The sequence below is a fragment of the Thermobia domestica genome, chromosome 12 (assembly GCF_964235325.1).
Source record: "Thermobia domestica chromosome 12, izTheDome1.hap1.1, whole genome shotgun sequence".
NCBI classification, from domain to species: Eukaryota; Metazoa; Arthropoda; class Insecta; order Zygentoma; family Lepismatidae; genus Thermobia; species Thermobia domestica.
In genome coordinates this window covers 204,075,028-204,100,718 of record NC_137465.1, presented here as the reverse complement: position 1 = coordinate 204,100,718, position 25,691 = coordinate 204,075,028, and the positions used below count along the sequence as shown (strand labels likewise).

Below are 25,691 nucleotides of genomic sequence, written 5' to 3'. Positions count from 1 at the left end.
GACATAATAACGAATAAAAATAGAAATGTAGCACAATTGGAGAGTATGAAAGAGAAACCTCTGTTAGGCGGGTGGGAAGCAACGTTTTTAAATGAACGTATGCAAGAGAATGTCAACGGAGAAATGCAGTACTCATTACATGGTATTCAACTTCATCGTAACACACGTCGCAATAAATCCCATAACAAATATGTCAGTGAGAAAAGAGATTTTACTGTAGTACGCTACGAAGTCAAGGATTCCATAATTAACTTTGTTAGTCAGCGTTTGCTGTATGAAGACAGTATTGTTGCCTTGGAGCCTTTGCGTGTTTTGCAAGACGATGTAACTGATGATGCCCTAAGAGAATGCCACAAAGTCACATGTCCTGATACAGATCTTTTGCAGTTCACAATGCAATATAGATAGGCATCATCGTGCAGTATGTTGAAAGGTCTAGATGCTAAAAGCCTTCTCATGAAAATCTGTGGAAATCAGTCTTTCATGCTCTGTCAACAAGTCTAGCCCGAGTTGTTGCTTCGAAACCATCTTCTTCCGATGTTGAAAGACTTATAAGTGACTACAACATATTGAAAACAGATAACAGACTCTCTTTGGCTCCCACTACTGTGAAAAATTACCTTCACATTAATATAAATATGGGTCCGTTGGAAGATTTTAGCCCAACCCCTGCTGTTATGAAATGGCTGGCCAGAAAGGAAAGGCGTTTTGAAGTTGGTAGGAAGTCAGAGGAAAAGCCCTGGTATAACGGTGTATTTGCCTCGGCAGAAAACCGACTGAGACAGTGTGATGATCACGGAAAAATGACAGTGAAATTCTTAGTAAGACTATTCAAGAATTTAAACTCTGTTATAACAACATTTATATATATGTCTGTATTTTCATTAATTTCGATCGTGTCTGAAGAAGGATATGCTAGATATCCGAAACAGTTACAAATTATAATTTAAAATAAAGTAAAGTTTTAAGCTTTGGTCAGTGTCTCTTTTGTTAAAATGAAATTCTTACGTAAGAAAAAGTGACTTTTCCCTTCCAGTGTGACTATTTTTCTTACCGGTTTGTTTCCTGTATTTTATGGTTTAAATACAATACAATTAAATATGTATCCTAATGTGCCTTTAATTTTGTTTGCTCTGGATGACAAAATTCTCCTACATAATAATAATAATAATAACAATAATTGTTGCAGGTAAACATGATGTACTGGACAGAACACTGATTATATGTCAAAACAAATGCTGACTAAACTAGTTTTTCTATACTATATAAAATTTTTACCAGTGTGGAGCTGTGATTTCCTTGAATTTTAGGCCCTGATCCGCGTTAATTAGAGCTTCACACAGTTCATTCGCAAAACTGTTAGTACGTGAAGCGGAATTCGTGACTGTTACAAGATGATTTTGAACCTTTTCACCAGCTGATGTGCGTGTCCTTGTTGAATTATGTTTTGCAGTGCTTGTATGGTGTGTTACAAAATAACGCTTTTCAGCGGAAACCACAGTTTCACATAACTTACAGAACAGTACAGAACCGTCTGTTGAAAACATAGTACGCCTGAACTCACTCACACAAATTTTTCCAACTTCTGTTGTCTAGAAAGACCAACTTTTGACACCTTGAAATACTGATACGCACATAAATACCAGTTCTGTATCACGCACATCTAAGATTCACAATAACTGCCCACCCGGCTACTTCTTGAAAGTAAGCATCTTCGTTTGTCATTCCAAGAACCGAACACTGCTTCAAAATTCCAAGAACTAAATACTTACTAGCATCCCCGCCCCTCCTATTGACACATTCCAACGGGAATAGACCAGTTATTATCAGACACCGAAATCGCTTGGTCAGATAAGAGCGACTCAGATCTGTGGTATGCTGTCATTCGTGAGTAAATCAAGAGTAGTGGAAGAGAAAACCTATGACAATGGCAACAAATTGCTTCTAAATTCTGAAATTGGACTTTGCCTGAAGATATCATGAAAATTGCAATAATGGCACTTATGGCATTTTGCCATTAATTCCGAGCTTTATTGATTGACTGACGCCACAGAAATCGTCTTTATCTCACCTAAATATTGAGAGTTTAAATGATTATTCTTATTTATTATAATCATATGATAATCTGGCGTCGAAATTGAAGTTCTCTGTAAATGACATCAAACTTAAATTGTTTTTATCCATAATCACATTAAAACTTGATAATGCATTTTTATCTATGATTACATTAAAACTTGACAATGCACAAAACACTCCACCGCAATTTCATATAATATGTTATCATTTTGATTCATGTAAGATAAAGTTAGATATGTATTTCTGGTGTATAAATAGCTTATGAGTGTATATGTTTCTTTGTTTGCAAAGGCTTTTGTAATTAAGTTCCAACATCAATAAAGAACTGTGAATTACTGTAAATTAGCCTATTTAAATTTAAAAGATTTTACTAATACTTTAAATATAAAAATGAATAAAATTTAATCTATGACCATGTTATTATTGGTCATGATTATTAACATGTTACAATGTTATATTATAATATAGTGTAACATGCAAATTTATATGCATTTACGTAGGACGTAAAAGTGAACTGACAAGAAACAGGTTACATTTACGAATATGATCGCTTTCACTTAAAATTACAAGAGTAAATTGTATTTAAATCTGTAATAGAGAATTATTAGTTTCTATAGTTAGGTTAGATTTGTATTTAGAAGTAACAGAAGACATTAAATATATAATTTAAAACATATTTCTGATGTAATTAATTTTCAGTGATCTATGGTACATGACAGTGTCGGATTAAAATAGATAAATCTTTGATAATAAGTTTTTGAAAATAAAGAGGGAGAATGGAAATAAAAGAATCAATGAGACCAATTTAGAAGAAATCCCATGTCCCAGAAAGAAAGACTACAGAAATAAAGAAGAGAGAAAGAAAGAGAGAGAGAAATTACAGGCATCAATTCAAACATTATAATAAGATTTTCTAAAAGGTTCTTCCGATTTTCAGAAGTAAAGGGCCATGTCCCAAAATCCCGAGCAAAATGTGCTAGTAACGCTAACGCTGATAGCTCCGCAAATTTATTTATTAACTTTCATATTTACAGTTTCAATACTAAAATTTCAAATTCTTAACGAATATCCGTAAGTATAAAATCTTATGAAGACATTAGGCTTTTACACACAGATGTTCCATTCTGGGTCAGTACACTTTTGTCTGTGCAAAATCAACTGCGTTGAGTCGTACTGAATCAGGTTGAGTCGAGGTGTGTTTGGATCACATATATAGAGTTAATGGGAGGAAACGCCTATCATTTTGGAATTTCGTTATCCTCGCCAGTACACGAGGAGGACATACGTAAACGAAAATACACCAAATCTATATCTTTGAATATTATTGCCTGAAAATTACAGAATTGCATATGCTTTATATGAATTGCTCACAAAACTACACAAGCTGTCAAAACTGAGAAAATGCCCGCATTATGGGGTTATATACGAAGTATGGACACTAATTCACAGGAAATTCTATCATTGACATATTTTGTAAACTACAATAATAAATGGTTAACCTATCATCTAGGGGTGAGTAGTTGGAGTTAATTAGGAGAGTATTCTGTGCATTTGACAGGAATACCCAAAGATAATGAATAACTAGGAGTTCAGACGGATCTGTCGTTGCCGGGGCTGGTTGGTTCGTCTCGAACTCCAGTTTTGTACTATATTGTTGTCTTCTACAAGTGTTGCTATCGTGCTTTTTTTCGTTTAATTTTTTAGTGCATGGACATCTCTGACGTCACTTTTTCTACAATTCTTTTAGTTTAGTAGCATTTTGCCTAACACGAGGCGATTTAAGGTTTTCGACTTGCACCATTTTGGTCCTGCAGTGGCATGTCCAAGTTTTTTCTTTCTGTGTAAACCATTTTCTGTTTGATACAATTTTCCGGTATTTAACAATTTTCAGTGTAATATAGGACATGACTTCTATGGTCGCCTCGTACTTTATCTAAACTATTACGGGATTACCATTTTCTATAAATATTCTGTGATTGTTTAATCTTTTAACCAAAGAAGAAGAAGAAAAGAACGAGAAATGGCAGCAACTGCGACGATAGAGGAACTTCAAAATCATTTTAAAACTCATAATAAATCTCGCGAGTATAATGCTCACGTATCTAAAGTACATTCTGTTGGATGGAGTTGTGATGGAAGACGACTGGCATCAGGATCATTTGATAAATGTGTTGCAATATATGTGTTAGACAGAGACAGACTGGTAGGTAGTTGCCGGTATCGGCGGGTTTTCGAGAATTTAAAATCCGAAAATCAATACAAAGTACTTCTTGGGGGGGTTCTTCCAGTTATGTGCCGTTCATTAATTTGTCTACGCATATTTCTACTATGAGTTTGACATACTCTACGCCATACTCTTTCCATATAGAGTAAGTAGATGATGTCTATGTTTTCTTGGACAGAAGTACAAAACTCAAGCCGATCAGTGACTGGAACAAATATCGTGGGGGCAAGGTGGAACAAAGCGATTCCTGCGGGGCTTCTAATCTCTTCGCTCGCACAGCTATGTTTCGTAACGTCAGTAAAGTACCTTCTTTTATCACTAAAATTGTGTGTACTTACTAGTCGGCACAATGTAAACTCTTGCCCTCAAGTACAAATTGAAAGTGTGTGCTCAAGTTCGAAACTTAGGGTAAAATCTAGTATCTGACAAAAGAATAATATATATGGCTTGTGTATAGCCCGCTCCCCCCAGTTCTTTGTCACTGGAACTGGAAGAGTCACTACTACTACTACTACTACTAATGCTAATACTACTACTGCTACTACTACTACTACTACTACTACTTATATCGAGAACAGAACCCAACCAATCCCTACGGGGCTTCTAACCCGTTCCTACTACTACTAATATTGCTACTAACTACCACTACTACTACTACTATTGCTACTAACTACCACCACCACTACTACTACTACTACTACTTATACTAAAAGAGCTTCCTTACCACAAGATTTACATCTTAAATCTTTATAACATGCGATTCCGATTCATTATGAACTAGTATGAATCGTTAGAATCACTATGATTCGTTAAAAATCACTGGGGGAGCGGGCTATACTCAATCCGAATATATGAAAGACCGAATCTATTTCAAATCGTACATGCAAAACAAAATTGGTCTTATCATAGTCTCAGATTTCATTGATTTTTTATATATGGGATTTACATGCAATAGGGGCATACTTATACTCATAGAAAATACATTTCTTTTAGCAGAACATGTACTAAAGGAGGAGCTATGTAACAGGTGCAGATTAACTTTAGCAGGGTTGTTTAAAAATACAGTGTAAACATGCCATAAAAACTACAGTGCATAAAACATGGAGCAACTTGTGCTAGGTTGGTACTAAAAAGCACGAATGCTGTCTAACCAAGTTACGGTGGGAGCGCAGCAGGAGGAACGTTAGTGACGGTGGGTATACACAAACGAGAAAAGCGGGAAAACATTTTATATGGTATAAAATACTGGCCTTGTGTGTTGCACAACTTTGTGATATTTGTAATGCAACTTCGTACATTGCTTTGACATACCATTTCACTTCGTGTCTTTCTTATGAAGTACTATATGGTAAAAAGCACACTTTCAGTTAAGTGTTTCTACCTTAGTATACATGTAAGATCCCGATATTTTTCATAACTTGTGCCATCCTATCGTGAAATCAATTAATACTTTTCTTCCGTGGATTTTACAAATACACCCTCCTCCGCACACACACACACACACAGAGCGAAGTGATGATTAAGATATGTAATGATGGGAGAATTCGTGGAATGTGAATGTGGGAGGAAACAGGAGTAATCCGTGAAAACCTACGGATTCGGATACGATTGGCCATCACAAGCTTACTTGGTGAAAAATCGAACCAAGGTCCTAACGCACCAGAGGTAAGCGCTGTACCACAGAGCCACCGTGCCCCACACAAAAATGATAGATTCAGTATTAGGAAATTTTTAGGCAATAAAGGAACTCCCTCATGGTTATATGGTTAACTTACGATCCTTTAATGTGGGAGACCCGGATTTGATTCCCGGTAGGAGCTCATGTGATTCGATCCCACGTTAAACTACAGGTGCACGTCTCATATAGTATATCCTCGGTGCTGGCCAAACATTCTGCGCATTACGTAACCCGATAAAAGGAACCACGTTACGGTAGACATAAAGTACAGCAGAGAATCCAAACGTCCGTCCGCAGTCGTTGTCAGTAACCAATCAGAATACGAAACCAGTTTACCTATGTCAGGCTCCTTCAGTTCTTGTACATACGTTACTCGATATGGTTTCAGTTTCAGAGACTTCGACACATGCTGACACATTGTTCATGACACACCGACTTACTGGGATAGTTTTCGGTGTTTTTTTTTTCTTTTTTTCTTTTCTTTTTTCTTTTTTTTTTTTTTTTTTTTTTTGCGGGCTTTGTCTTATCTGCTGTTGAATATTATAGACACTCCGGTATCCGGACAGCATTTGGATTTCGAGTTCTCACTTTCGTCATTTTTGTTTGACGCCATTTTTCCACCAGGTTCTAAACACAGCAGATGGCTTTGTTCCTAGACACCTGGAAAGAAGACCTTTTCTGTGTTCTCAATCGGCACTGACCGCATATATTTTTCCACTATTAAAATTCACTGCTGCATGAAAATCATCATCTTGTCTAGCCAACTTGTTTACCTTTTCTGAACAGTAACGAATTCCAGTTAAACAATTGCATATTGGGTGGCGCGCAGGCGCCAACCTTATTCTTGTTGCTTTTAACCTTTTGTTTTTAAACCATACCTACCTTAGTAATGAACCACGTACGTTCGAAAAGGTTACATGAAATTATGGAAGTTGCCAGAAAATAGTGTCCTGCAGGTTGAGGTTGGATTTTCATTGGGAAAAATGGGAGATCGCGTTCATCAGAGTGTCAACCATACGCATTCTAAAGCTGAGTATTATAGCAGAAGCATTTCTTGTGTTTTGATTGACTGACTGTAGTTTCGTATAATTTTAGCATCGACATTATATGAAATAGGGCCTAGCGAAACGTAACTATAGTACTATTCGGATTTCTGTATGGGGCAGTTTTTCCCCTGGGAGTCGAACCCGGGACTACATGCACATAAAACATGTATTTAAAAAGCATGGCTATGAAGCAATATTTTCTAACAGGGAGTCGAATTGAAATATGAGTGTTAGACCACATCCAACGTTGACATCATCATTTCTATCAAATTTAATTTTTGTGTTGATTGCTTTGTGCTTGTATTTAAGAATAGTATTTACGAAGTGTCGTATATTCCAGAACAAAGAATTCTTGTATCGAGGACATAGTGGAAGTGTGGACCAGTTATGTTGGCATTCGTCGAACCCCGATCTCCTGAGCACCGCAAGCGGTGACAAGACTGTAAGGATCTGGGATACAAGATCGCAAAAGTGTGCGGCTACCATAAGCACTAGAGGTAAGGGAATTAGAGATGCAAAGGCTCGGAAAAAACCCGGCTGTTTTGGGAAAAAACTCGGTTTTTTCTGCTTCGCTTTTTTGCTTGGGAAATTTTGGGCTTTTTTGAAACTTTTGCTTTAAACTGACAAAACAGACTTTGTTTCGCTTCTCTATAAATTAAAAAAAAAAAAAAAAAAAAGTTGATGCAGATAATATGAAACCTAGAAAATAAACCATGAATTTCAAAAAGATTTTTTTTAAAATTCTTAACATATTTACATTATGAATTCGAAAGGATTAACCAATAAATGTAATATTATTTTAACCTCTTATATACTATAAGTACTTAAAAAATGATACACAAATAACTAGCAAAATTGTATGTAGTATTTTTACTTCAAAATATCACACACCCTCTTTTTGAAGCAAAATAAAGAAAAAACATGAAGAAATCTGCACATCAAGAGCTTCGTTTCGGTGGTTCTGTACATTCTTGAAATTTTTCAATTAAGTTTTAACTTTCATGTACATTGTATGAATATTTCGAACAAATTTTTCACTGATTGATCACATACGTAATAATCTGTTACCACCTATCATGTGCTTCGGATCTGCAAAATCGGTAATGCTTCAAAATCTGTAATGCAATGACTGTTCCTTAACCTTGTTCAGAATCGGGAAAGTATCGAATTTTCTGTTCATGGATCATATACGCAATAGACGGTTCATCTGATCGTATGGTTTCCTATGCTGTAAAATATATAACCACCATCACGGTTTACCCAGTTCTGAAGATTTCTGAATTTTTAACAAGAAAATTCAACATATCGTTCCGAAACTTTTATATATATATATATATATATATATATATATATATATATATATATATAGAGAGAGAGAGAGAGAGAGAGAGAGAGAGAGAGAGAGATAGATAGATACAAAAAAGAAAAACTATGGAATACATTTAAAAAGAGTGGAAGAATCAATCACTGTTCCAATTCACAGGAAAGACGACAAAATTGATTGAAATAATTATCGAGGCATTTCTCTCAACATTCTATTAATAAGATTGACTCCATACGCAGATGAAATTATTGGAGGTTATCAGTGTGAATGTAGTCGAAGTCGACCAGATATTTACCATTCGACAAATACTCGAAAAGAAATGGGAATATATTACCCAGTACATCAACTGTTTATTGATTTTAGAAAGGCTTACAACTCGGGTTAGGGGGGAAACATTGTACATTCTTACAGAATTTGGAATACAGAAAAAGCTAGATTTATTAAGTGTTTAAATGAATCCCAGAGTAAAGTCCGAGTAAAAAAATGCAAGCTTCCACGTCGAGATCTGCCTGAAGCAAGAATATGCGTTATCGCCGTTATTATTCAGCTTTGTTCCGGAGTACGCTATAAGAAAAATCAAAGATAGGAACCAGGGCCTAGAGTTGAATGGTATTCACCAGGTTATGGTGTATGCTGATGATGTAAATCTGATAGGAGAACAATCGAAAGAAATGCAGAGGCCTTATTAAACGCTTGCAGGGACATGAGTAAATGCAGAGAATTCTAAATACAAGGAAGTTCACAAGGATCGTAGTACGGCAAATTATGAATGCCTTAAAATATCAATTAATACTTTCAACACAATGTATACATCCAAATATCTTGGATCAGTATTACCAGACCAAAATCATGCCCACAAAGAAATTAAATGTCGACTGAAATCAGGGAATTCTTGTTATTATTCAGTTCAAAATATTTTGTCGTCGCAAATTCTGTCAAGGAATTTAAAGCTTAAAATATATAAAATGATAATCATGCCTGTTATGCTTTATGGTTGTGAAACATGGTCGCTTACGCTGAGGGAAGAACGCAGACTGAAATTATTTGAGAATAAAATTCTGAGACGAATATTTGGACCCAAGAGGAACGAGAATGGGGAATGACGGAAACTTCATAAGAAGGAACTACATCATTTATACGGTTTACCAAACATCGTTAGAGTCATCAAGTCTAGGAGGCTCAGGTGGGCAGGTCATGTAGCCAGAATGGAAGAAAGTAGGAACGCTTTCAAAGTTTTAACTGGAAATCCAATCATGAAACGTCCATTAGGAAAACCTAGGCCCAGATAGGAGAACGATATTAAGATGGATCTAGCAGAAATAGGAATACAGAGTAGAAACTGGATTGAATGGGTTAAGGACCAGGGTTGGCTCGTTTAAACCAACTGTTTTTTTTTTTTTTTTCAAAAAAAAAACTGGTTTAAACCAAAAAACGAAAAATGTTCGTAAAAGTGTAAGTGTTTGTAAAATCTTGATGAACACACATTTGTGGGTTATCACGTTTCACTCCCGTATATTATTCGTATTATATTCAGACCTAAATTCCCCATTCATTACTCAAAAAAGGTTATACTACAAGTGCAGCTTTTTTTAAATAAGTTTATAAATGTTTGTTTTGTGATTTTTTTGTAGTTATTATTATTGTTATGTAATTGCAATCAAAGAAAAATTCTATATATTGTTTCGTTTCAATGTTTACTATTGATAAAATACCTCGAAATGCCGTACTTTGTGTGTGTGTGTGGGGGGGGGGGGGGGGAAATCATACAGACCCCACGAGAGGCATTTAGTGAAATGAGAAGTATCTTTGGTATCTATTTATGTATAAATGAATCTGAGCCAAAGTGGACTCAAATAATTCGTATCTTTATTCACTTTTCCTACTGATATGCAAATTAAGTTGTTGTATTTCTTTAATTTGGACCAATAAAAGTCGTTGTTAACTAACTTGAACTAAATAAGTTCTCTGTACTCCGCAGTACTTTGAAATTGTCCATATGTAATTCTGTATAATGGTTTCACTTGTGCAACTCTTTATCTTTTTGTCCTGAAATGACTGTTGAAAGTTATATTAAGAAGCATGTAAAGATCGGTACAACGTATTTTTATCAGGATTCCTTCGTGAGTGAGTCGGCAGACGTATAGCATTTGTGGCCAATTAGTCCTGGTTCCGAGTTCAAATGGAGGAGAATTTCTCTCGGATGTAACTCGAGGAGCGGTTTTTATTCCGCTTTAAGCTTATGTGACCGCTTCCAGCATAACCCGGTTGTTTCACAATAACATCAAGGCGAAACAGACTTATTTCTGTCCATATATGATATGAATATATAGAGCAAATTATTTAAACCAAAAAAACCTGGTTTAAACAAAAAAAAAAAAAGGTTTAAACAAAAAAAAAACTTTTTTTTTTTGTTTTTTCAATAAAAACCATGGTTTTTGCCAACCCTGATAAGGACAGAAGTCAATGGGGAGCTTTTATGGCCATAGAGAAAAAGAGAGGGAATACATTTAAGTTAAGCACAACTGCACAACAAACATGAGTGAGTGGTTAGCTTTTGCACTTCTATCGTGAAATCCGGGATTCAACCCCGCATTCAACCATTTTGACAATTTTTTTTCTTAATTATATCTGTGATAGTGCGTGTACTGAGAGTCCTGGCCGACTTCCTTTCTAATCGTTTTTAAATCTTTGTTATTACTAATTACCAGCAGTGATGGATTTGCGAAGAGGGTTAGGATGGGGATGTCTTTCGGATTGAACCCTCTACCCCGAAATTACGGAATTTCTAAAACGAACTAAATATTAGTTTTGGCTTTACTCATAAACTTCAAGCTGTCTTCAAATAAAAAATTAGGAATTTTTAGAAAAACTAAGCATTAATAAGAAAAGCCCCTCCCGAAATACTTTTCTAAATCCGCCACTAATTGTCAGTATAAAATGGTCTTCAAGGTTGTATCTGGAAGATTATAGCTGAATGTACAAACGAAACGAAATATTTGTTATGCCTGTACTCATAAACTTAAACTCCTCTTAAATGAGGAATTTTTAGAAAAACGAAACATTATTCAGACAAAACCCTCCCAAATATTTTTCTAAGTCCGATATTGATTATTTCTATCAAATGATATTCAAGGTTGTGTCCGGAAGATTATTGTTAAATCATTGCATAGCTACAGTAACGGAAATGTAGAAGTACGCTCTGACAGATATAATGAAAAACGTACGCTCTGATGAATATATTGAAAAACATAAATTTAATTATGTGCTAGAAGCTAGAGTACTAAGCTCGAAGAAGTGAAACACGGATGACTAAAAAGAAATGATCTAGAGAAGATAAAAATATCTATAATTCAGAAGTTAAAATAAAGTTAAATAGCTTCTAAAATGCCCTCAAATACTACGTACTTTATGTTTATCATGATGGTGAATTCCAGAGCGAAATATGGCATTTAGGTCATGGAATCTTATTTAACTTTAGAGTATACTACAAGAAAGCCATTTAAACAGAAAAGTCATGAAAATGAAAAAAAAAAAATCCAAAATTCTCGTTTTTCCCCCAAAAAGCCGGCTTTTTATGTGCAAAAAACCATCGATTCAAAAAAGCAGGCTTTTTTGCATCTCTAGAGGGAATAATAATATTTTTTATTTATTTATTTATTTATTTAACAATCACCAGATACAGCTCAGAGGCCATTTTACACTGGATATACAACAACAATAACAATGGAAAGGATTTGGGAAGGATCGGCCAGGGCCTGTTTAGTAGGTACCATCCCGGCATTTGCCTGGTAGGACTGAGGGAAACCCTGGAAAACCTCAGTCAGGATGGTCGGCAACGGGATTCGAACCCGCGACCTCCCGAATGCGAAGCCAACGCTCTACCACTTGAGCTACTTCGCTCGGTAAAATTACAACGCCACTTCCATGGGGTTCGAACCCAATACCTTCGGCATACAGACTAGTTGCTTTAACTAACTGAGCTACTTGTTTTCTTAAAGTACTGAGCTACTTGTTTTGTGTATTTAGTTACTTTCTTTGTTGCATCACAAGTGTGCTTGTTTGGTCGTATACTCCGCCATTTTTGGATCAAAAGATCCAATATATTTCAGGCAAAAATTTTCTCGTAGGCCTTATATCTAGTGAACTACATATAGTGAGCCAAACCTTAATTATCACGTAACTCAGTATGATGGCCTTAATCCGCAAAAAAATACGAAAACTCGATTTAGGGACCGTTCAAAAATTTTGTGATCCCTAATTCAAAAACTAATTGTTGGCCAAAATCGCAATCTTTTGATTTTTTAAAAATCATTCCTAAAATTATTGTTTAATAAAGAAGAAAGTGGGGAAAAAGAGAAAGTTAGGAAGGCTCTAAAAGTTGATTTGGGAGAATAGTGTGTGCACCATTGGTGAAACTAAAAGAAGGATTAAGTCATGTACTTCCAGAAATAATGAACAAGTGGAAACAGAAAGGAAAAAGAGGAGGGAAGAATCTTATGTTTTGTACAAATGTAGACGATTGTCTGGGAATATGGAAAGGGACTAGGAGACAATTGTAGAATTTATTAATAGAATTGAGGATGAACAAAAAAAGGAATAGTTAGCAATGGAAGTGGAAGAGGAGAATAGAAATAAACCATATGGATATGACTACAGAGAAAATCGGTGGAAAGTTCAGGACAAGGTAGTACAGAAAAGAATGCTCTGCGGAAATATAGTGCCATAAATATCTCAAATAGGACAATAGGACACAATTGAAAAATCTCAGCTTTCTAGTAAACAATCATTATTTGCTTAGTAACCAGTGGTTAAAGTTTGATCACTGAGGCTTAAATAGTTTTTTAGTTGCAGTTTCTTTTGTGTGACGAAATCACAAGAAGTGATGCGTTGTGCAAATATGATCAAAATTGTATTCTTCTTGCATGTTCTGTATTCTCCGAATTTCATAAAACAATGTGTGTAATTTGTTGGAGATAAGAGTTGTCTAGTTCGAGATTAAAATTAGTGAGAGGGGAGATCGCTCGTGTCTGTAATGTTTAGTATCACTACTAATGATACGACTCCGTGTTAACGTTAACTCTTTTGTAGTGTCATTCTCTTTGAAATGCCACTAGCTTTTAAGTTTCATAAAGTGTCAGTATTTTTGGTATTTTATACACTATAATTGCATGAAGAGAGACTTTAAGTAGATTTTGTGAGTGCAGAATAAATAACTTTTAACATATTAATTTGTCAAAGTTAATTATGGTATTTATGTAAGATATTATACAGATCAAATGTCAAAGTGTTTAAATTGTTTAGTCTACACAAAAGCATTGTTCTTATAGGAGGAAATAAACTGTTGTAAAATACATGAGATGAATTTCCTTAAGTTGAAATTTGTTGTAGGTATTGTTCCATAACCATAACCTACCTGCTCAGTCCTTTTTTTCTTTCTTTTTAAAGGTGAGAATATTAATATCACGTGGTCTCCTGATGGGAATACCATTGCAGTTGGCAATAAGGAAGATTTAGTGACGTTTATAGATACTCGAAACCATAAAATAAAAACCGAAGAACAATTTAAATTTGAAGTGAATGAAATTTCGTGGAATAAACAAAGTAATCTTTTCTTCCTGACTAATGGCCAAGGCTGTGTACATATTTTAAGGTGAGTAGTACCTCCATTTACTTGTTTCGTGAATTTCACTAACTTTCTTTTGTTGTTCACTGTTACGGTGATCCGGTAACAAAGTTTTCCTTTCAGAGTGTAATTTGATAAACATCAAGTGTCATGAAAGTATAATTACAGAGGGTTCTGAACTATTTCGTTCAACACATTAGCATCATTAGATGGTAGTAATCCAGTTCAATACCAGAAATAAGTTGAAATAATTGTTGTTTGATACCTGGGTTCGATTTTTTAATAGACAGATTTTGAAAATGAAAACTTCAGACTAAAAACTACAATATTGTTTGAGGCTTTACGTCATGTGCTTTATGGTTGTTAACTGTGTGTATACTTACTTGATTATACATAGCGTGTCCAAATGAAATCTGCCTGGACAACACTGCGCATTCTACTGTACTGAGGATCGAGGAAAACGTATGTTGGCAAGTAACACAACAGTAGTAATAGATGTGCATGCATACCAGATCAGTTGCTAAAGCGGTGGCGTTTGACTGTGGTGATACGGAAAAGGTATGGCGGTGATTGGAAACCAGTCTCGCGTTGATGAACTCGCTGTGATCCAATTATTGTCAGCTGACGGGTGCCAGCTCAGTGAAATTCATAGGAGAATGAGTGTAATTTATGGAAGGAGTGTGTATCGAAGACAACTATGAAGAATTGGGCACGAATGTTACAGGAATGTCGGGAACATACGACAGACTTCAGGCCAAGCACATGTCATCGTCAGTGATGACCTCGTATCGAGAGTTGATACTGCCATACGCGAGGATCGGCAGAGAAATGTATGTACGTTGGTCATATAGAGTTCGCTGTTTCGCGCCGTACAATGCACACTGTCGTGTGAAACAGCTGCTGTATCGTAAAGTGTATATGCACAATGGATCCCACGAGTTCTTACTGCAGATCAGAAACAACTTCGCATGGCTGCATGTTTGCAGCACAGATGTCGCTATGCCAAAGATGATGATGTCTTTCTTCTGTCCATTGTGGCAGGGGACCAGATGTGCCATCATTTCGAAACCTCAGCCAGAGCAGCAACCATGCAGTTGGAGGCATCTGTCATCGCCAAAAGAGAAGTAAATGAAAACCCAATCTTCCGCCGGCAAGATTATTCTTACATTTTTCGACCATCAAGGACCATTGTTGTTAAGATTTCAAGGAACCCTGCATCACAGTTAGACGGAGAGCTGGCTCACATTTCGCTTGCATTTTACCGTAGTTGTTTTCATGTGCTTTGTTGGGTGCACTGATGATAGAATGAGACGATTTCATGTGTGCAAGTTATTCAAAACTAATATGGTGGCCACGTTTGAAAATGGCCGCCATACATATGTCTTGTTATAATTTTTCGCTTGCACAGTTTTACCGGAGCTGTTGTGTGCTTATTTATACTGGGATTGGGACCTTGATGATGGAATGAAATGATCTTATGTTTGCAGCTGGTGCAAAATCAAGAGGGTGACAATATTCCAAGATGGCCGCCACGCGTACGCCTTGCAAATAATTATCGCTTGCAAACTTTTACCGAACCTGTTCTCTGCTTATTTGTACTGGGATTGAGGCGCTGATTATGGCATAAGATGGTTTCATGCTTATAAGGGATGCAAAATCAAAATGGCGGCAACATTGCGAGATCGCCGTCACGAAGAGAAGAGAGATTTTAGTAAAACGCACCATTCTAATACAGATCTATTCATTCATTTATTGTCAAAAGTTATATGATATCACAAACTTGAAGTAAATTCCAACATCTTTCATTTATTTAAACTTTGGCAATTAATACTAGCATTTTGTTAAGTGAATAATAACAGCAATGAGAAACGGCAAAATTAAACTTGTTGATGCAGTAGTATACAGTTGGGGTTTATCCTTTCTCTCTTCACATGGGCAACGTTAGATACGATGGGTGTGATAACATGTTGATGTTCGTTGTAGGAAGAAAATACCAGACGAGAACTATACAACAATGTTGCAGCTAATTAACTGGGATCTAGTCTGTGTGAAGTTCTTCCAGGATGACAGAATCTGGCCGGATGTGATACAACTAGCAAGACTGGACCAAAGAAAGTGCTTTTTAAATCCTTGCAGGATCTCCACTTGCACAAGAAGCTTTCAAATCTCTCTCTGGTTATAACATTCCGTCTAGGGAATCTATAAAACATGAAAAATTCTTTCATTTAGACACGCTCTGTAAACAAAGTGAATGGCAACGTTTAATTCTTCTTTTGTTTCAGTTATCCAGATTTGCAGCTGCAGCATGTTCTTCAGGCTCATCCCGGGACTTGCATCTGCATAGAATTCGACCCAACAGGACAGTATTTTGCGACGGGATCCGCCGATGCGTTAGTTTCGCTTTGGGATGTGTCGGAGCTGGTTTGTCTGCGGACGTTCTCTCGGTGAGTTAGCCTTTCTGTTTGCCTTGTGAACTTGAGTTGCAAGATTTCGGTCGGGCCAGTTGGCATGATCATACTAAGTAGATCCCACACAAATAGAATTAAACATCCTGTTCATGGCGCCGGATGTACATTTAAAGAAAAAAGTATTGGAAACCATGCTAATCTGTCAAGTGTTTCAAACTTTCTGCTGATTGCTAATAATTTAAACTAATTGCGTTGATTCCATCTGTAAGATTTTTACTGAACGGTTTCGGCTACTTAAACTGAGGCTTGTTCACCAAGAAAATTACTCAGATCAAGAGCGAATCACTTTATAAACGGAATGGTAAACCGTAACCAATAGACCGCTTCTTTCCTTCTCCTGATAGTGTGTTCGCCAAAGGATGTCATACTTCATACGTGACGAGCTTAATGCCATAGATACTGGTAATGCCCAGAAATACTCATATATATGATTTTCACACTTTTGCAAACGTTTTAGATTTTTTGTCCAACCCCATATATATATATATATATATAAATGAAAAGTCACTATGTGACTTAATAACTCTTGAACCGTACGGTCGATCTCGATAAAATTTTCAACATAGATGAGGTTGGGACCTGGGATGGTTTTTATCATTTCACTTTGACGATACAACGTAGGGGAGGGAGGAAGATGTATACAAATATATAAAACTTAATTATTCTCGAACTACGAGACTGATCTCGATCAAATTTGCCACATAGATGAGGTTCGGACTTGGGACAGCTTTTATCATTTCACTTTGACAGTGTAACTTAGGAGAGGAGAGAGATATTAAAAAATGGCCGATATTAGTGTTGGATCCATAGTTTTCGGGGTTGCTGAGATGAACAGTGACAATTCCGATGCTGTTTAAATCCAAATTCAGCCCCATAACTTGGGAGGAGGGAGGTATATAAAAATGACCGATATTTGTGACGAATGCATAGTTTTCGGGGTCGCTGAGACGAACAGTGAAACTTCTGATGCCGTTTAAATTCAAATTCACCCCTCTGTATCCAAAATGAAATGTATTCTTCCCATGCGAAGAACGAGTATTCTGCTAGTACACACTGAAATTTCGCTGAAATCACTTCGTCGGTAGCCATACAGAATAAAGTTGAAACTAAGATTGTCCATTCTGTTGGTCTCTGGGAATTATTCGGAATATGAACTCCAAACACTTATTGACCTCTTCTGGAATGAACTCGAATCGTTGTCACAGTAGGCTGATATTGGTGTGAGTATGACTTTATTTGCACCATGTTAAAACATGATACAGAGGCCGCGGTGGTTCAGTGGCAGAGCGTTTACCTCTGATCCATGGGATCCTGCTTTGATCCCAGCTCGCGCCAAGTGAACTTTGTGGTGGACAGACACCATGTGCGTGGGTTTTCTCGAGGTTCTCCTGTTTCCTCCAACTTTCTTCATTCCACCATTTCATCGTATCTCATCATCATCGTTTCCTTTAGCCTAGCCGGCATAACCATGGGACGTAAAACATTTTAAAACATGATACAGTATTCTGGCACTTAGATATAAATACTGCTCTGTGAAAGTTCATAGAACCACCGCACATCCGATATAGAATTAGATAAATCTTTGAATTTGTGATGTTATTCTTGGTTCAGTGTGAGAGACATTGTGCGTGTTCTTCTGTGAGTACATTAAGTGCATTGTTGTTGTTAATTGCATATAACAGTAGTGAGGCTAAAATTAAATGCAAGTAACACTGAATGTTCTTCTTTTGTATATTCGTGTAAGACATCTTATTAATGTAATTCAATGCATGGAACTACGAGGGAGGATCAGAAACTAAGATTACAAGACTGATATTTTCGGAGTTTCGTCTGCTATAGAGGAATGAAATGTGTGTGGCAATTTTACTAGATAGAGTTGGCAACTGTACAGTTTCAGCCACTCGCCACCTGCGGCGCTTGTTGTAGGTAAACACAAATGGTGACTCGTTTGGAAAACTGGTCTCTCGCAGGAAAGAAGTCCGCTCAGTTATTCGATTTCTGTAGGCGAAAAATGTAACCGTGGCTGAAATTCTGCGGCAGCTGATAGGACTTCTTACCAAGGCCATCTCCCTTTACAACAACGCGCACCCGCATGCAGCCCAGAAAACCACAACACTGTTGAAGCAGTTTAGATGGGACATCATCGACCACCCTCCCTACAGCCTGGACCTCACTCCAAGCGACTTTCACCTGTTTTCGCACTTGAAGGAGTACCTCGGAGGCCGTCGTTCGCCTCACACGAGGAGGTGGAACACTTCGTGACAACGTGGCTGAACACGCAAGGACAGGATTTTTTTTTTTTTTTTTTTTTTTTTTTTAATACCAGGGGGGAATCTTCAAATTCATCCCACGATGCGACAAGTGTCTCAACAAATATGAAGATTATGTCAAAAATGTCGAATATATGTACTATCTGCTGGCTGTATTGGTGGTTTGATATATGTATACACGTTTCACTGCAGGCTTTGTAACTTTACTTTATTATTATCCCCTTAAGTACTACCCATTACTAAAGTATTTGAAAACAAGCTCCTGAGATGAATATTCAGATCCAAGAGGAACGGGAATGGTGAATGGCGGAAACTTCATAACGTGGAATTGCATAATTTATACGGTTTACCAAATATTGTTAGGGTCATCAAGTCTAGGAGGGTCAGGTGGGCAGGTTATGTAGCCAGGATGAAAGAAAGTAGGAATGCTTTCAAAGTCTTAACTGCGAGACCAATCGGAAAACGATCATTAGGAAGACCTAGGCGCAGATGGGAGAACAGTATTAAGATGGATCTCGCGGAAATGGGAATTCAAAGTAGTAACTGGATCCAGTTGGCTAACGATAGAAGTCAATGGAAAGCTTTTGTGAACGTGGCATTGAACCTTCTGGTTCCATAGGCCTTAGAGTTAGTCCCATGTTTTTATGAAACAATTTGTGAAATGAGAATGTGAGAGAACTTCGAGAAACCAATATGGACACAATGTTGCCCACCACAGACTACGTGACTTGGAATTGAACCTCCACCGTGTGTCTAAAACGTTATTCAATTTGCGAACGAAATCCCTTTCAGACACTAAATTATAATAACTGAGTGGAAATAACCATATACACTATTTGCACAAATTAATAACGTCTGTACAACAACACAACTGAATAGAGCATTTAACAAAAAGCTGGAAGCAAGGGCGCCGATATCTCTATATATATCAAAAAACATATAACAAGAAAAAATACAGGGGGGCCCCACATGAGCTTTGCCCCCCCCCTTCCAGGATCGGTGCCCTTGGCTGGAGGCTCAATACACATACGTCACGACAATTACTTTGTGAGTCACTTTCTGACCTCCCGGCCAGTTAAAAGGCACTTACTGTAATAATAATTCCTGGCATAAAATTCAAGCGCTGGCAACCCAGGAAGACAGCACCTCCATTCCGTGTCTTAAAACACGTTTCACTGACAGCAGCAGAAAGCTTACGAATCAAGCGGCAGGAAGAAACAATTCTTGAGGATTACTCAGAATACAGGCGTATTTTTTTTAATGGAAATAACCTTCTGTTTAAAAAACAAATAGCAATAATTTCTGCATTAGATTAAAACCTAAAAAAAATTTAAGCAAAACACATGTCATATATATATATATATATATATATATATATATATATATATATATATATATATAATTTCCTGACACTAATCTATACGTGTTGAATAATTACTTTTATTTTTGGCAGATTGGATTGGCCTGTGAGGACAATCAGCTTCAGCCATGACGGTCGTTTACTGGCGTCGGCCTCTGAAGACTTGGTGATTGATGTAGGGGAAGTGGAGACAGGAGAGAAGGTTGTGGATATCCCAGTGGAAGCAGCAACATTTACTGTAGCCTGGCATCCCAAGAAGTACCTGTTGGCCTACGCCTGTGACGATAAAGATAAATACGAACGAAAGACTGACGCAGGGACGTTGAAAGTGTTTGGGTTTCCTTCTGATTGAAATACGTTTTATGTTGTGTGAAAGTATTGAGAGACTGCTTTGTATTTTTTATAAATTAAACTTGTTAATAAATTCATCTGCTCAAACCTCATTTAGTATATAGAATATACGAGACATGTTCAAAGGACGATCGAACTTTTCACTAGCGGTAACCACATGCAGCGGCAAGTTTCGTAACCAAATGTCATTTGCCCCTTCCCGCTGTGAACAAGAGTCGTCCAGCAAATTCTAAAGTGAGCACAAGCACAACATGTTCGTCAGATTGATCACTAACTCAGGCCTCCCAGCTGTCCTATTTTTTCCAATATTTTGGTGTGTATATTTGTCGTATATATCGCCGTTTATTTGAAAAACGACATAACTCAAAATTCCTACCTTTTCAGGAGAAGCGTTTAAAGTTTCGAAACGCAATGAAAACAAATGGGTGCAAGAACGACACAAAGTGCTGTCTAGCTCCCAGTTTTGGAATCACCTTTTATATATATATATATATATATATATATATATATATATATATATATATATATATATATACCAGAGATAGACATCATGATTAGCTTTCATTTCCTGCACATAAGTCAATAAGGGCGGTTTTTGAGTTTTGTCGTTCTTGCAATAAACAGGCGGTAGTTCTATATTTTAATCTTGTCCTTTATTCACTGTATTTTTCAGTCATTTAATTATTAAAAATACAAGCCAAGGGCAGCTCCAGTGATGATTTAAATAGCTACGTATTAGCAATATTCTAAATGTGTCTTAACATTTTTTTTTTTCTGGAGACTAGTCAGTAATTCTTTTTTTTTTTTCTATCCTCCCATGTACACTCTTTTTTTTCTTTGTTTCCTATGTGCTTGTTCTTCCCCAGCGAAGCTTAACTCAGGAACCTTGCCATGCTCCAGTTTCTTACAAAGTTAGCTGTATCAACATTTTCTTTCAGCAGTGTTTGCTGGCCATTCAGGTGTGTTGGTATTCACCAACTTTCTCAGCGCCTTCCAATATGGCTGTACATAATATGCAGGGTTCTCACGCGTCCTGGAAAACCTGGAAATAAAAGTGTGTTGTGAGAACATCCGGGAAAAGTCATGGAAAGCAGAAAAAGGGTGAAAATCTTGGAAATTATTTATGAACTGGAAAAGGCTTGAAATTTATGTTGTATAACAGTTGTTAGAAGTGTATATATAATTTGCAGAGCTGTGATGAATGAAATTCTTTCACATAGTTTACTTGAGAGGGAAATACGTTGATCATTTTTCTTTAATCAGTAAATCGTCAGTTATTTCAACCAGTTTCTTTTTTCCAAATCAATACAACAGGTCTATTAAGTTGAAAAAGCAAAATGTTATATATATACTCTGTATTAATCTAAATCTTGTTCCAGTTGCCTATTGGGATGAAGGGTGGCCTTTTCTTACAATACATTTTATTTTATTTTTATTAATTTATTTGTGCTTCGGAGCATGTATAAACCAAACTGTCTTATATTTTTTCAATGTCGTGCTGGGAGGGCTGCTAACTGACAGTGAACAACGCACATTTGTATTTTCGTATAATACGTACGTACTTGTATATAAAATAAGAAAATTATAATGACATACCTTAGCGTATTCTAGTTTTGTTATACGGCAATAATTTCCATATCTTGTTAATTCTCGGACATTTTCATCCGGCCAACAATACAATGAAGCTTCTGAGTTTCTATATTACTAGACATGTAAGATTATATACAGGGTGTTGATGAACTATACCGACAAACTGTAAGAGGTGATTCCTCACATCAAAATAAGTCAAAAAGTTCCTATGGACCTATAGGGGAAAGTGCATGGTTTCAGAGCTAGGGCAATCGCTAAATAGCCAAATTTCAAGAGCCCTATTTCGAATTCGAGAAACTGGATGGTGGTTATCAGCGTAAAGGAAGTCATGCATACACAGTCCAAAAATGTACATTTTATTAATGTTCAATGGATGTAAAGAGTATTTCCTCCAGGGTGAAATTCCCAGACTTGCCATCAACCAAATATTGAGATATGCTCTGACTTTATGATTGTTCCAAAGTAAGCAACGATAAGTCTTGATAGCAATGAACACGGAATTCTTTGGCGCGATGTCAAAAGTTAAGGATCGTCAGCAGCACGGTCTCTCGTACTCGGGTAAAAGCATACTGCGATGTTTTCTTTCACGCTTATAAGTGAAGAAAACGTGAAATATACCGTGACGAAATACATCGCATCACACGTTATTCCGAACACAAAAAAACATGGAGCTGCCAGTTCCTAACACTTCCGACTTCCCTACGAAGCATGGATGTCGATTGTTGTTAAGGCTTATCTCCTTGAAATCAGGGTATATCTGAAAACTCTATTGAGCATATTTAAGAATTATACCCTGCACACCCGATGAAATATGCAATTTTAGATTGCATATGCGTGACTTCCTTTTCCCTGATAAAGACTACCATCCACGGTTGCTGGAATTCGAAATAGGGCCTTTTGAAATTTAGCTTTTTCGCGATTTTGGACAGCCTTGCTCTGAAACTATGGACTTTTACCCATTGGTCCATATTAACTTTTTTTCTTATTTTGATGTGAGGAATCGCCTCTTACAGTTTGTCGGTATAGTTCTTTAACACCCTATATATATATATATATATATATATATATATATATATATATATATATATATATATAATCAGTGGTATAGAAGCAAAACCTGCTAAGTCCACTTTTCAATTTTCTCAGGAAACAAAACGTGATGCCTCGTATGTTTCAGAATTGTTGAACTTTTTTTTTAATTATTATTATAGAAATAACGTAAGTAAAAGGCTAATAGTCATCGCAAGAAACAAACCACTATTAGCCTTTTACTTACGTTATTTCTAATTATTACCACCGCTCACAATACATTTTTTTTTTTTTTTTTAATTTTAGTAGTCAGTACTTAGTGCAGATGAGTGAAATCTACCACTAAACAAAAAATTGTTCAACGATTTTGAAACAACGGCGTGACACGTTTTTCTAGTTTTCTGACAAAATTGAAAAATGAACTTAGCAGGTTTTGCTTCTTTATATATATATATAAATTCTGGTTGGATTATGTGAAACTTCAACAACTTAAAAGCTTCAAGGTAGTGTTGACCTGGATTGATGATGCCAGAGGATTAGCAAGACATCGAAATTATTGCTACACAGAAAAATAAAATAAAATCTTCCTGTAATTTTCTTATTATTGTATATTCATGAAATCTTGATGCAGACTTGGTTGAAAACTTTACAGAAGGCGAACAGTGCTAGGAGTATTTCGGCATTTTAAACAGCACAAAATGTCGATTTGTGTGGATTCTTTGGATGCCCTTCTACATAACAGACGACGATTGTATCAAGTGTTGGTGGAAATCAGCGTTTAACTGTTGCAGAAGATGTGATAGTGATAATAGTAAAAGATCATCATTTCGAATTCTGATGGACAAACTTCAAAGGCATCGCGTACCATCTGTTCAAAGACGACAGGGGAAGGAAGTCTCTAGAATAGCAGTTTAGTCTTCTGAATGTACTATATATATATATATATATATATATAGACTTACGCAGGTTAATGCTTTATCCGTCTAGCATATTATTCTAAGTAGCTTTAAAAGGATTTACCATGCTTTGTCAGACAGTAAGTTTTAACGAACACACAATATTGAAAGTGCAATCGTGGAGAATTACCTTTTGTTGGTAGAGAACATTCTTAACAGTGATTGAAATCTCTACATACTGTCTACGGAAAATACCTAACCTCTATATTTACCTTTCAGTTCTAAAAAATATATTGGAATTAGAAGTTTTATTTTGGTACAGAGAGATGAATAAAACTCATGTAATTGGAAAAAAATAAATAATTTTCCCCGTTGAGCTGAAGGAGGAAAACTTGTACGAGTTTCTTTCAACCTTCTTGAAGGTTGTTTTGAAGCACATTATCCGAATTCTCTACGGTGATAGTGCTCAGGCATAGATGGTTTTAAAGTGAGATTGTCATGATTTGACACGTCCTAAGGTGATCGAGAAACTGTACCATACTCTTGACACTACCAGACTGAATTCATTTCAATTCTTTTCTGATCGACCTAGCCAGGGATAGTTTGAGCCAGCGGTGGATCTAGCCCGGGTGGCCTAGGTTTCTCCACTCTTTTGAGTGACAAAAATAATAAAAGCTATTTTTTTTTTTTTTTTTTTACATATAAGCTCATGATATACCTATCATAGTCGGAGTTCTGGCTGCTCCTCCCCTTCCCCCCCCCCCCCGTTTTTACATTCCACATCCGCCACTGCTTTGAACTATGTTGAGTGCTCTTTCTGCGGTAATAGTGGTATGTAGGATTCGCTTGTCCTGTGTCGAGAAAACTAATTCGACTTCCAGCAGGAGTTCCTTAGCCTTCTCAGAAGATCGGATCAATCCTTGCCAAATATATAACGGAATGCAAATGCGAAGGACAGAAACTAAGGTTACAAGACCGATATTTCTGGAGTTCCATTTGTTATAGAGGAATGAGGAATGTGCGGTAATTGTAATACGTGGAGTTAGCAACTGTGCAGTTTCAACCACTCCCCACCTACAGCGCTAGTTGTAGGTAAACCCAAATGGCCACTCGTTTGGAAAACTGGTCTCGCGGTCTGTAGGCGAAACATGTAACCGTGGCTGAAATTCACCGACAGCTAGTAAAGGTTTATGAGAGACTGTAATGTCTTGTCAGCATGTCGCAGAATGCTGTCGATAGTTTGCGGCTGGTAGAGGAAACGTCACCAGAAGACCACCCGCTGCTGAAGCAGTTTCGCTGGGACATCATCGACCATCCTCTCTACAGCCGGGACCTCGCTCCAGGCGACTTTCACCTGTTCCTGGACTTGAAAGAACATCTAGGAAATGATTGCTTCGCTTCAGATGGGGAGGTGAAATACTTTTTTGACAAAGTAGCTGAAAACGCAAGGATAGGATTTTTGCCCGGAGGGTATCTTCAAACTCATCTTGCGATGCGATACATGCCTCAACCGATATGGAGGCTATGTCGAAAAATAACCTAATGTATGAACTATCTGTTGGCTGTATTGGTTGTATGAAAGACATACATGTTTCACTGCAAGCTTTGTAACCTTACTTTCTGATCACCCCTCGTATCACTCCAGGACATAATATACACGATATCAGGATCTGGGATATTTCTTCACATACATTCTATAGTACGGGTTTGGGGCTATTATCTATATCTACACTTTGTAAATATTCGTGAAATATAA

The 25,691-nt window shown here is 36.8% G+C and overlaps 1 protein-coding gene across 1 annotated transcript; it reads left to right on the top strand.

The window, feature by feature from the left end:
* Positions 1-4,060: 4,060 nt before the first annotated feature.
* On the top strand, positions 4,061-20,497 carry tex (THO complex 3 homolog tex). Its single transcript, XM_081734574.1, has 5 exons — positions 4,061-4,279; positions 7,365-7,521; positions 13,794-13,998; positions 16,254-16,415; positions 20,163-20,497. Exons 1-5 carry the CDS (start codon positions 4,097-4,099, stop codon positions 20,419-20,421), a joined length of 966 nt encoding a protein of 321 aa, XP_081590700.1. The 5' UTR covers positions 4,061-4,096; the 3' UTR covers positions 20,422-20,497.
* The last annotated feature ends 5,194 nt before the right edge of the window (positions 20,498-25,691 follow it).

Excerpts from the sequence above, each read along its gene's own strand:
- tex (XM_081734574.1), top strand. The coding sequence starts at position 4,097 with ATGGCAGCAACTGCGACGATAGAGGAACTTCAAAATCATTTTAAAACT. Across the intron at positions 7,522-13,793 it reads GGCTACCATAAGCACTAGAG|GTGAGAATATTAATATCACG; the intron begins GTAAGGGAATTA and ends TTCTTTTTAAAG. Across the intron at positions 16,416-20,162 it reads TGTCTGCGGACGTTCTCTCG|ATTGGATTGGCCTGTGAGGA; the intron begins GTGAGTTAGCCT and ends TATTTTTGGCAG.